Source organism: Eufriesea mexicana, unplaced genomic scaffold (genome assembly GCF_001483705.2).
Source record: "Eufriesea mexicana isolate 0111107269 unplaced genomic scaffold, ASM148370v2 scaffold2977, whole genome shotgun sequence".
In the NCBI taxonomy this organism is placed as follows: Eukaryota; Metazoa; Arthropoda; class Insecta; order Hymenoptera; family Apidae; genus Eufriesea; species Eufriesea mexicana.
In genome coordinates, this window is record NW_016911052.1 from 519,524 (window position 1) to 532,805 (window position 13,282).

The 13,282-nt window shown below is 26.6% G+C and overlaps 2 protein-coding genes across 2 annotated transcripts; one reads left to right on the forward strand and one right to left on the reverse strand.

Moving 5' to 3' along the window:
- Positions 1-560: 560 nt before the first annotated feature.
- Positions 561-8,022, forward strand: LOC108550814 (gamma-tubulin complex component 2). Its single transcript, XM_017904687.1, has 17 exons — positions 561-613; positions 785-955; positions 1,026-1,170; positions 1,380-1,551; positions 1,621-1,764; positions 1,846-2,000; positions 2,117-2,245; positions 2,324-2,500; positions 2,574-2,748; positions 2,876-3,069; positions 3,139-3,349; positions 3,846-4,014; positions 4,121-4,295; positions 4,587-4,730; positions 5,876-5,953; positions 7,354-7,514; positions 7,944-8,022. Exons 1-17 carry the CDS (start codon positions 561-563, stop codon positions 8,020-8,022), a joined length of 2,532 nt encoding a protein of 843 aa, XP_017760176.1.
- Positions 8,023-8,581: 559 nt separating this feature from the next.
- On the reverse strand, positions 8,582-13,282 carry pain (transient receptor potential cation channel family member painless). The gene is made up of 3 exons (XM_017904669.1): positions 13,237-13,282; positions 10,490-11,584; positions 8,582-10,155 (listed from the first exon to the last, which is right to left on the reverse strand). Exons 2-3 carry the CDS (start codon positions 11,574-11,576, stop codon positions 8,582-8,584), a joined length of 2,661 nt encoding a protein of 886 aa, XP_017760158.1. The 5' UTR covers positions 11,577-11,584; positions 13,237-13,282.

The window sequence follows — 13,282 nt, forward strand, 5'->3', positions numbered from 1 at the left end:
AAATATATCTCACTTAGTTATCGTAATATTTATAATTTATTTCAATTATAGGATATGTGTTAAGTATTATATTTCGTAAATTTATTAATAATCTACATAAAATTTTCAAATTTATTCTAAAATACTGATTGTCAATAAATCAATACAAAGTTTAAAATGTACGTATATTATTGGTCACTTAATATAAATTGGTGTTTGTGAATTCAAGTGCAATTCAATATCATATAAAATACGTAACTCACATTTGTGTCTAATGATTTTACAAAAGTAAATTAATATTAACGTAAAATAATAATTAGAAAGTATTATTTTTTACTTAAAATTAAAAATTTAGTGACTTTCTCTTTTAATTCATATTCCTTCGTATTTAACCTAACCTAATATACTCCTAATTAATTACAATAATATCAAAAACAAATAAATATATAAAATGTTCAGTGAAATATTTTTTTATTAAGCATATTTAAATATGCTACAGAGTGTAACATTGTCAGTTACAGTTATAATGATACAAAAGAAATAAGTATTTTCTAATAGAATATGTTTACTAATTTGTAACAATGAGCGAATTTAAATTACATCATTTAATAGTTGAATTAATTGGATTACTTGGGTGAGTAGAAATGGAACATATTATATTGTTTTTTCATTAATTTTTCATTAACAAACATATAAATTTTGTTTCAATTTATTAATTATACAAATGTGTATTTCAAATTTTACATTGTAGTTATTTAAATTGCTTAACAACGTGAAAGTTAATTACTATTTCTTTTATTATTAGATCATCTTCAGCACCAGAAAAACATATAGAGAAATTACAAAAAGAAGGAATACCAACAAGTGCAAGCGCTTTAACTATTGTTGCATCTCAAAGTTCTATTCGCAACTTGGCAAAAAGTTCTCCTGTTCCAGAATTGTTTCTTCAAAAATACGAAGAATTAAAAGCAAGAAAGTTAGTATTATCACAAACACTTACACATCTAATATAAAATTAATGTAATATTCAAATAACATTTTTATAGGGTAGATTTATTAGGTTTATTCATTCAAGTATTAGAACTTATATCTGAAGATAAAGAATTGAAAAGTTATTTAGCTAAAGAAGCATCAGCTTTAACATCAATTTCTACAAAGAATGCTGCTATCACTACAGAAGATTTACCACAGGTTTTATTTATTTTCAAAATAATAATTTAATAATCATTTAAATTATAATTATATCTTAATTTAATTATATTTATTTATGTCATTATATTATTAAGAAAATTTGTATAGTGAATTCAAAAGTATTGTAAGATCTACAGTTAACAAATAATGAAGTGTACATTAAGTATCATATTTTATTTTTAATTTGAATTGTATTATGTACGATATAGATTTGTAAGAATGTGATTAAAGCTGCAGTGGAAGGAGAAAAGAAATTAAATAAACAAGTATGTGCAACTACGAAAAAAGCAGAGCCATCTGTAATAAAACATAACTGGGTTTATGAAAGGCCTAGAATAACATGGGACTTTTATAATGAACCAAATGTAATGCCATGTCAAAGTAAGCATCATTTTAAATTGATATAAGAAATTAATATGATTAATTTATTAAAAGATAAAATGTTTGCAGAAGTTGTACCAATAGTTTCTCAAGAATCTATATTACTTTGGGACATTTTATATTGTTTGAAAGGTATAGATGGAACTTACATTGTTTCTGAACCATTAGTGAGTCCATATGCAGTGAAAACGTTTAATATTTCATCAGATGTTTGTAAGAGAAAACATAATTTTGTATGGATAATTTTATATGGACATGGATATTCATTAACTTTTGTAATGTTATTATTTTTAGGTATATCATACAAACAAATGACTCAACAAATATTACCTCTGGCATCTCACTATTCTATGACAGCTAGATTTGTTGAAGAAAAGGTTTTGCCAGAAGATGGTCAAGTAAATCATGCTTTAACAGGAGCTATAAAAAGTTTATTGAAAGATTATTTAGTAAGTATAGTAATATAATATTAATATGGCCTTTGCTTCAAATCATTTATTTTAAGAAGATTATAGTTAGGTTACTTATGGAGTATGAATTAATTCAGTATTTAAAATTTTTTTAGTTATTTGTTGTACAATTGGAAATGGAACATGTACGAGGCAAATTAAATTTACAAAAATTGTGGTTTTATATTCAACCAACCATGATTGCAATGTCTATTCTTTTTCAAATTACATCGACTATATGTAAAGTTAGTTCTAATATTTCTTTTATATTTTTTTATGATCAGGCACAATAAATTAGGATATATGAAAGTATTTTATTTTAGGCAAATGCAAAAGGTGGAAAGGTGCTTAGCCTTTTGCATGAGCAAGCAAATAACATTAGTGGAGAAGCAAAATTTAAAGAATTATGTTTGTTTCTTATACAAACAGCAAGTGTTCCATATATGCAAATATTAGAAAAATGGGTATATAAGGGAGTGATATGTGATCCATATGAAGAGGTAAAAATAGAATAATAATTAAATATATTTATTTCATGTTAAGTAAATTAATAAATTTTATTATGAATTTTAGTTTTTTGTGGAAGATAATGAATTGATTCACAGAGAGGAATTACCTATAGATTATTCTGCAGATTATTGGGAAAAGAGATATACTATGAGACCAGAAAGAACACCTATATTTCTTAATGAACATGCACAAACAATTTTAAGAACTGGAAAATATTTTAATGTAATTAGACAATGTGGTATGTAATAGTTATCATACAATTTTTATATTAGCATTTATAATTTTAGCCACCATATTTTATACTTAGAAAAAACAAAATGTTTTTATACAATTATATATTATATTATATATATACACATATATAGGTAAAACAGTTCAGTGGGGAAAACAAGAACCTTTAATTTATCAACATCAAGGACAAAAATATATAGCTGCCATCGATAGAGCATATTCTGAAGCTGCAAAGACCTTATTAGAAGTTCTTATTCATGAAAATGATTTAATGGGTCGACTACGAAGTGTAAAAAATTATTTTCTTCTTGCACAAGGAGATTTTGTGGTAAGATTATCCAATAGAATATTTCATCAATGTATTATTATCATATTATACAATACTATTTTATTTCAGGTCCAATTTATGAATCTCTGCGAAACTGAATTAAATAAAAACATGTATGATATTGTCATTCACCGACTAGCATCTCTTCTTGAAGTTGCACTGCGTATGTCTACTGCAGATTCAGATCCCTATAAGGATGATCTAAAACCAGAACTTTTACCATATGATCTTCAGTTTCAAATGTTTAGAATACTTTCTATTCAAACTAGGGAAGAAAAAGGTATATTTTATTAATGTATTTATACAAAAATAATTTAGAAAAAGAATTGAATCTTTTAGAAATATGTAATGCTTATCAAAATAGGCAGGAAATATCCTATTAGCAATTAAGGAGAACATAGATCAAAATTAAGGTTGGTGTTTATTTTTAGATAAATTTTTGTTTTAGTTTCTCCTAAGAAATATTCTACATCTCTATTTTTTATTGTTTATATTTCCTTAGAAAAGAATTATAAAAATTAAAAAAAAATTTTTATTTATCTTTAATTGTCACTGAAATTTAGTATCTTGTATATAGTTGTTTTTAGTAGACAATTCTGCATGTAGCAGACTATATCTTTTTCAATATTAATTTAGAAATTTATATTGATAGAACACTTTTAATTTTATTAAGTATTATATAAGTATTATATATCTCGAAATTATTTGATTCCTATATTATATAATACTGTATATCATTCTCCTAATACTGTTTATAATGAAATCTTTTGTTTCAGAGTATTGTTTTCAGACTGATAAAACTTTAACTGGTTTGGAAGCATTTGTGTTTAATTACGATGTAAAATGGCCGGTTTCACTCATTCTGAACAGGAAAGCAATAGCTTGCTATCAAATGCTGTTCAGACATTTATTTTATTGCAAATACATCGAAAGACGTTTATGCAGGTTATTATAAGATTTAATAGTTCAAAATCTTTATCCAATTTTTTTATAAATTAAGGATGCTGTAAATAGTATTAAAATATTTAATGTTTTTTTCATTCCTTTTTAGAGTATGGGTAAGCAATAAAATTGCAAAAACTTTTACTCACAATGTAGCAATGTCATATAGACAAGCATTTTCTTTAAGACAACGAATGCTTGATTGCATTCAACATTTAGCTTATTACATGATGGTTGAAGTTATAGAACCAAATTGGCTTACATTTATAAGTAAAATGAGCAAGGTATGATGCTGTCTTATAGTACTTAAGCATCTATTTTTAAAGTAACATATCTTATATCATGAGGCTTATTATAAGTGGTAAAGCTAAAATTATCATTCAAAGAACAAAAACATTTCTTACCTACTGTTTAGTAGTTACTGTTTAAAACAGGTACAATAAAAAATCAAATTATTTAGTACAATTGTTATATCAATCTAATTTTTGAACTCTAATTCATAAATATATGAAAATTAACTTTATTTATTTATATTGTGAATTTTATAAAATAAAATGTTTAACTTAAATGCATAGGTCAGTAATGTGGATGATGTTCTAAGTGTACATCAAGATCTGCAAGATAGTTACTTGAAGGAATGCATGTTAACAGATTCTGATCTTCTTGGTTGTATAACAGGCATTTGTGCTGCTTGTATTGAGTTTTGTAATTTTATGGAGGTAAGTGTTATAATCTTCACATACCAATGTATGAATGTATAAAGGTAATCTTAAATTACTATGTAATTATATTTATGATACATGCATATGCATAAAATATAAGAAAGCAGTTTGTCTGAGTTGCATTCTTTGCTTTGATTCAGATTCTTTCGAATATCTTTGTTCTTCATCAATATCTACAAAATTCTTTATAAAATTATAATATACAAATAAATAGTAATGCTAACTATATAACAGTATTGTATTTAATATTATTGAAAACTCATATAATTTTATACTTGCACTGTACATACAAGATAAATAATATAATACCTAATATTATCATTCATATTATTTTTGTTGTTATAGACTAATTAAAATTTCTCTTATTGCAAATGATATAGTTCAAAAGAACTATTAAGGTAATAACAGTAAATATTTTATGTATCTTTTTTCTTTCAAAGATTTCAATTGTATGATATTGAATTATATTTTTCATATTTCTTTAAATTATTAATTAACAGATATGGAGACAAATTTAACAAGTTTAGTCGAAAGTAATCTTTATTATCTAGAAAATAATATGGTTAAAAAGAATGTTTATGACAAAAAATAATTTTATTCGATATTTACGAAAATTAGTGATATGATACATTATTCAGTTTGTACAAAATCATTTTTGTCCTCAGTACTTTTCCTTACAATATTATTTTTTAGGTGGCAAAGATATTTTTATTAATTTGATTGAATTTGTCTTAATATCTTTCAATTAGTAAAAAATGGTAAAGAACAAAATAGTGTATAAAAATTAAAAATTTATTAAAAGATATATAAAGAAAGTCTAGTGTTATTACTTTAAAGGTGTTCCTAAATTATATCTATGATACAAAGTTTTAATTAGTCTATTAAGAACACACATAATATAGCTAATCATATTACATAATTTGTCTTATGTAATATGAATTAAAATTATTGCTACAGTGATAAATTTAAAATTGTCAGAAACACAAAATGGATTTGCATGATGTGTTTACAATTAACATATTATTGTTGACATTTAAGAGTTATAGCTTAATATGTTCCATATCAAGTGTATTAACAAACATAAAACTAAAGAAAAAAAAATGTAGTAGTAAACTAAATTTTAATATTTTACTAATGTTAAGCGTATGAGCCCATACTACATTGACGCCGAATTGACGTCCATGATTGGTGCCTATCAGGAAGAGGTCTATGATTCTGAGGTATATCCCCAAAATTATAACTTTGCCTCCATGCATTTGTGTAGCAATAGTATCATGAAGCTTTTCTTTTTTAGTCAATAAAAATCGTCCTATAGATCATTTTTATATGATACTTAAGATTTAAATTCGCATGATTTATAGATACGATAAATGAAATTTAAATTTACTCAGACTCAATTTTTTAATTCGGATAGTAATGAAATGAAATCATTAGATATGAATTTTTCGTTCCTATTTAAAATTTCCCAAGTAATATAAAGGAATGATTACATTTGATTTCTAGTAGATTGATTGTTAAATTTAATATTTTTTTTATTGTTATTATTAATAACATTTATATTGTCATAGTAATATTTTTATACATTTTTTAATAAATATTATTGACAAAAATTAAATATGTTTTATTGGTTCTTGAATACATATTTTATTAAAATAGAAATTATATGTGTGAAATATTAATACACATGTATATCATAGACTCATTTTATGAAACTTTATGAAATGACAAAGAAATTAGAAAATTTACATATGCTAAAGTATTATATATATATAATGAAGCTATGATTAGACATTTCATAAATTTCATTATATGTCCATATTATTAATATATATTTTTATATATGTATAATATCTTTTATTTTAGTTAAATGTTAGTACATGAATATATGACAACATATTCCATACAACAAACAGTAGATTTTAGTTCACTAATAATATTAAATGCAAATTTTGTATTATATATGAATATTTTATACGAATATTACATATATGAATGTTATATATGAATATTACATATATGAATATTATATATGAATATTACATATATGAATATTATGTATGAATATTATTGAATCATAAATTATATATAATAACTTTATAATATGTGATTAAATGCATATTGTATGTATAATTTGAAAATAAATAAATTATTTTTTATATTTATTTAGAAATCCATCCTTTATGAGATGCATGCAGTTCAAATATTGTAGCTTTCAATAGTGTTGTTAATATAAATAATTATTTGATTAATTTTATTTAATTAAATAATTTTTTCTTCTAATACAAATAACATGTCTAATTACTTTATCCAATTGTTGAAAGTCATGAAAATGTAAGCATGATATTTTATATTCTGAATTAGAACTTTTTATTATAAACTTGTATTTACAGTGAAACAATATTATTTTTATTTTCAGCTACAGGTATATTAAATTTAAATAATATGGTGCATTTGCTTTACAAAATTTGGTGTAATTGTATATTTTATTAATCTCTTTCAGATATCATTACACATATATTATATTCATTTTTTGCAATATATGCTTCTTAATCTTAGTTTTATGAAGGGTTCCATATATTCATTTAAATGGAATATAAAGTATGTTCCTATTATTTATTAGGGTGAAGATGGAGATGTATCTAAAGAGCATGCAGCCAGTTTTGAAGAAACTATTATATCACTGGATGAAAAATTTACTCAAGTATTAATTCGTCTTTTAGACAGAATATGTGATCTAGGTTGTGATAATAACAATGAAAAACTTCTTAATGTTTTTTGTAGGTAAGTTTGATTGTAGAATTTCCAAATATTTATCATACAAACTGTTTCATAAAATGTAGTACTAACAAGTAAAGCATGAGTCTTTGTTAAATACATCAGAAATAAGGAATAAAATATTATTGAATAAAATTTTATTTTTAAAAATTTGTCTTTTAAATTTCGGTTTGAAAATATTAACTTTATTGGCTATTTTTCTTTCGTTATATTTATCATTTTATGCGTGTTAGATAAAAATATGAATCAAAAATTTTTTCTTTTTAGCTCTTTTATTTTCTCATCCTATAAAATAGTAATTGATATATTTTCTTCTTTTTAATTAAATTATACTAATTAATTAGTACTGCATCTTATGGAATATTTTGTATATTTTCTGCATGAATTAAAAATTTTAATTTCCAGTATCGTTATATTTTATTACTTTTTAATTAGGCTAGATTTCAATTTATTTTATACCGATATTTTGATACGACGTGGAAGAGAGAAAACAGTGCAGGATGTTTCCGGTTAGTTATTGAATACTCATATTCGGTAGAAGATTCGGTAATCATAGATATATTTATAGTTTTTGATTATATTACATCGTAAAATGAAATGTTTTGCATATTTATATACAGTATGAAGACAATCTGAACAATTTACGGTCAGATAATATTATCGTTATACCTGTTCCATGTAATGTCTACATTTCAAATTGCTGTTGTATTAAAATACTCACTATAGATAAACAAATTTCAGCTTAGACACATATTGAATATTTTATTTAAATTATTTAAATTACTATCTTGTATGAATTTTCTGAAAATCTTGTATATTGTTGAAATAGACACTATTTTGTACATTTAAACAATAAAATGTATTAAAAAATTTCTACCATTTGTATTATGATACCTGTATTAAAAGTATGCGTATACAGTTATAATTCTAAGAATAGAAATGCAGTCTGTACTTAATACTAGGTCAAATAACGATATACGCAGTATATAATATACATATATATATTCTCCTATGGTATAAAAAAATAAATTTTTTAGTATCCTAATTATAAAAGAAGAATAAATAATAATATTTTAATTTGCATTGCATTCCGCAACATTAAGATTATTATTCTCAATTATGGCATCTTTTATAGAATTTAAAATAATCTCTACCATTCTAAGTCTTTTCTCCAAATTCTCCAATTTACTGAATATTCTTTCATTATTCGATTCTCTACCTCTTCTCAATAAAATATCTTTAGCTTGTTTAATAATGTGTGGATCCATATTAAGGATGCGTAACGCTTTGTTTTTCGAATTTTTATCTGACCTTGCCTTATAAGTTTCGAAATTATTGTACGGCTTTACACTTAGCTTACCGCTATTCAAGTAGGTCGGGAAAAGAAGAATTTTCTGTACGAGGAATGCCAATGGATTGTATCTCCGAGCATGCAACAAACTGCAACAAATCAAATAATATGGCCTACGTATAAAAGGTTTGCGAACAACTATGTTTTCGATGTAAGCAAGAATTTGTACCCTGGAAATTAGCCCAATTACTTCAGCCTTTCTAAGTATATCTGCAGTATTGCTAACTGCTAAACCATTTAATAAATTGAACAATACTATTACAATAAGGAAAACAAAGAGCATGAAAACAAGATGACTAAGAATGGGATGTGACACAAAAGAAATATCATTAGCGTCGAACTCTCCAGTGAGCATGATGATAGTTTTGAATAACGAATGTCCAGGATCTGGGAAATTTGTATTATCATCATCCTTGAAGAGAGTGAAGAAAGCCAGTGCGAAGGCTAGGATAAGAACTGCATAAAGGAACAGGAACCGTATGAAGTTTAACGATACCGATTTAAATATTTCGATAGCGGTGGACATTCGAGGATGCTTGCCGATTAAAATTACCAATTCCCAGGCAGACAATAATATTGTTATAGCCGCAACTTGTGTAAGTCCGCTTAAAATAAAAAATCCGAGTATTATTAATGCCATTTCGATCCAATTTTCCAAACTGGATACATAGTGATACGGTGAAGAAAGAAACTGAAGGATTTCTCTGATTGCGAGACACAATATCGCGATGCCAGTGAGTATTTGTAGAATATAGACGAAAGATGATTCTTTTATTTCTTCGTTGACATATTTGCTCGAGTTTGTCGATATCTGTGTATCTCTTGCATAAGTGGTGTACAGAATATAAGTGTTCAAAAGTAGATAAAACAGAACGTAAAATGCAAAGTTTAGATATAAAATATATCTTATTCGGTGCCATTTGAGGTATAAGAAAGAAGACAACAGAGGATGCGTCAGTAAGTGTTTTAAGCCATTGTTACTAGCGATATATTGAAAAACATCCATTTCTCGGTTCTCTTGTGCAATTAAATTTTTCTGATGATCTATCATATAAGAGGTGTCGTGAGACATTAAACATTTGTAATCAAATTCGATAGTGTACTCGTTTGTTCGTTCTTCCCTAGCTTGTATGCAATCGTCAAAGTACTGGGATAAAGTGGACACGGAAATATCGGCAACTGGAGGAACGCCAAAGTGGTTCATGTGACCGATGTAGCTTCCTTTTTCGAGCAGCAGGGTCACGGCTTCGCGACAATCAGCCCTAGCTGCGTAATGAAGTGGAGTATTTCCTTTACCTGCAAATTAATTATTTTTCATTTAAATTCAGTGTTAAACTTGGCATATTTGCAATTTCTGATCTATTTCTACATTTTCTGATAATGTTAAGTCATTTTAATAAACCTGTTCAGCTTTCACATTGTAAAAGAGTATCTCATCTTTACCGTGTAACAATAGTTTAGTAAAATTTCTTTGACTTTTTATATATACTTGAACTTTTTATTTTCTTCTAGTTGAAACAGAATAACATCTGATACACCCTTTTGCAATATAAAATCTAAAGAAGTTATTTATAATAGATCTAAATAAAAATTATTAAACGAAAGATATGTATAAATATGTAATACTTACTATCAATGCATCGAACATCCACATCCTCTCTTTGCAGGATCAATTTCAAACATTCCAATCGATCATCCATGCTTCCTGATCCTTCTTTGCCTGGTATACCAAGCTCTAGGCAAGCATTTAATAACAATTCATTTTTAACTTCAACATCGGTATCTAGTATTCGACGAAGGATGTATGGTGACCCTAATTGAACAGCTAAATTTGCAGCCTTTTCCAAGTTACTTCCAATTCCTCTTGTTTTTTCTAGCAATGCAATGACTGCATCCTCGAAGTTTTTCTGCACGGCCATTTCGATCAGGTCCTCTGCAACATTGTTTACTACGTCAGAATGGACAATCTGCAGGCATTTTAAAAAATTCATCTCGTCATTGGCGTTTAAATAATATTTCAAATCATGGACGTTTACGCCACGTTTTTCGACAGGTGGTAACTGAATATTTGGTAGCTTCTTTTGCAACACTTCTCTAGTTGTTTGGTTATTATAGTCTTTATACGTATCTAAATCCAAAATCTTGGCTTTCTGCAAAATTAGGTTCACCATATTTCTTTGGCCTTTCATGGCTGCCATGTGTAAGGCAGTCAGACCTTTGTTATTGGGAATATTAGGACTGGCTCCTTTTTCTAAGAGCAACGATGCAGACTCCTCGTCATTCTTTTTCACCGCTATGTGCAGAGCTGTTTGTTGTCCAGCCTCCAGGTTTGGATTTATAGTAAGTTCGTCTAATAATATACTGAGGATATCTCTGTGGCCATAGTCGACAGCGAAGTGGATTGGTCCTCGGTTGTGAGCTTCGTTAACCCTATTTAGTGTCGCCCCTTTCTCTAGTAAGAACTTTACGAATTCTGGAAGACCATTCTTACACGCAATGTCCAAACAAGTTTCGTTCGATCGATTTGGATAAGCATAGTTTATATCGATAACAGGTGGTTGTTTTTTTAAACTCTCATCTATCAGACACTTAAAATGTCTAATGTTCTTCGTTCGTAAATAGTCTAACAGTAACGTATATATTTTTGGGGTTTTTTTAGAATTCGAAGTGTAACCATGTAGAAGGTGCATCTGCAAGGCCTCGCCTTCAGGATCCATGTTTGAATCTGAAAATACACGGATGTGAAAAGTTTAAAATATTTCGGTAACATGTCTACCAAAGTTGGTATTTTTCATTAATAAGTATTATCATTTGTGAGATTTTGATTTCAGATGAACTTGGACGACTTTTTGTGTCTAGAGCATAGACCTGACAAGAAGTGAAATGGAGAATAGCATTCCTTCAGAAGACAATATTTATAAAATAATTAGTGCAACCGCAAAGAAAAGGTTGATATATTAAAATTTTTCAGAGAAAGCTGCTACTGTAATGTATAAGACGTGTAAACAGCGAGAAATTTTACATAAGGTGTAAGTTATACCTGGAACGAAACAGCTTACTACGCGACAAGTCTGTCGAATGCCCTATGTAGGTGTAAATCATCATGATACTGTTCCAGCAATGACGTCATTAAATTATACTTTACTAGAGTTAATAAAGATATCATATTGCAATAATTCCTTTGCAAGCATGTACTTAAGAAGTTTATTACCCAAAACATTTCAGAGATTAGTGTTTTAAATATTTTTAATTTAATTTTAAATGTTAATATTTTAATCTTTGTTTATATTTCAGTTTATTAACAGTAAATCAACGAAATGTTTTTGTTCATGCGATAACGATTATTGTCTTATTGAGTAGTACGGTTAACAACCATGTAATGCGAGATGACGGATCATCATATAGCCACAATAAAAATCAATATAATATATTAATTTACACAAGAGTAGAAATTTAAAAATATTACATTTTTCATTTAAGACTATTTGTAAATATTAAACTTGATCCGACATATTTTTATCGGAGTATATATTATTTGAAGATTAACACTCGTTCCCTAAAATACGAGACACATATTTATCATTCATGGAAGCAAATGTACTGCCCGGATGTGTTTCCTGTTATTAGCATTGGTTCAAATTCAGGCAAACGAGGAACGATGACAATGGTGTTGTTGAATTACTTTGAACAATCATTGCAATCACACTGAAATTAGTATAACGAACTTCGTTATCAACGATGGAATATCAAATGCCATTGTGAAATAACGAATAAAGATAATTTTCAACGTTGTGCGTGCGAAATTTAGAATTAAAACACAAGCCATTGACTAAACAATTAATGTATATCAATTAATAACGCATGCTTTAATAATTACTTTACTATTAATTAAGTAGTAAGATGAAAGTCAGAAGTTTGATATCTAATATCAGATATACTTTTATAGAATACATTATAAAATTTTATTTAAATTATTGTTTATCAAGGAAAAAAATAACAAAATAATGATCTGAAATTTTTAAATGATAGTGTAAATATTCTTATCTTATACTAACAATATTAAATTAATAATAAATTAATTTTAATTACTCATATGTCAGTTGCAATCATTAATTTTCAATTGAATTTATTATTAATTTAGCATCATTAATTATATGTCTATTATACCATTTTATATACTGTTTATTCTCACATGTAATATTAAAAAGTTATATGGTCCACGTAATGAATGGCCCACCTTCGATAGCTGATTGTTGAGGCCCACTTTATACAAGCAGGGTATGCTTAAGTATAATTTGGATGATTTGGTGCGCCAGTAGATCACTAGATGGACATGGTGTCACTATACACTTTCTACGAATGAAGAAAAAATTATACCTGATGTAATGATATAAAGAAAACGTAAATCCCTTAGCGAACTCGG

What these genes read in the sequence shown, in the direction of transcription:
- LOC108550814 (XM_017904687.1), top strand. Translation starts at nt 561, where the DNA reads ATGAGCGAATTTAAATTACATCATTTAATAGTTGAATTAATTGGATTA. An exon ending in TTACATCGACTATATGTAAA is followed by an intron (nt 2,246 to 2,323) that starts GTTAGTTCTAAT and finishes ATTTTATTTTAG; the next exon opens with GCAAATGCAAAAGGTGGAAA. An exon ending in ATCGAAAGACGTTTATGCAG is followed by an intron (nt 4,015 to 4,120) that starts GTTATTATAAGA and finishes ATTCCTTTTTAG; the next exon opens with AGTATGGGTAAGCAATAAAA.
- pain (XM_017904669.1), bottom strand. Translation starts at nt 11,576, where the DNA reads ATGGATCCTGAAGGCGAGGCCTTGCAGATGCACCTTCTACATGGTTAC. An exon ending in GGATGTTCGATGCATTGATA is followed by an intron (nt 10,156 to 10,489) that starts GTAAGTATTACA and finishes ATTAATTTGCAG; the next exon opens with GTAAAGGAAATACTCCACTT.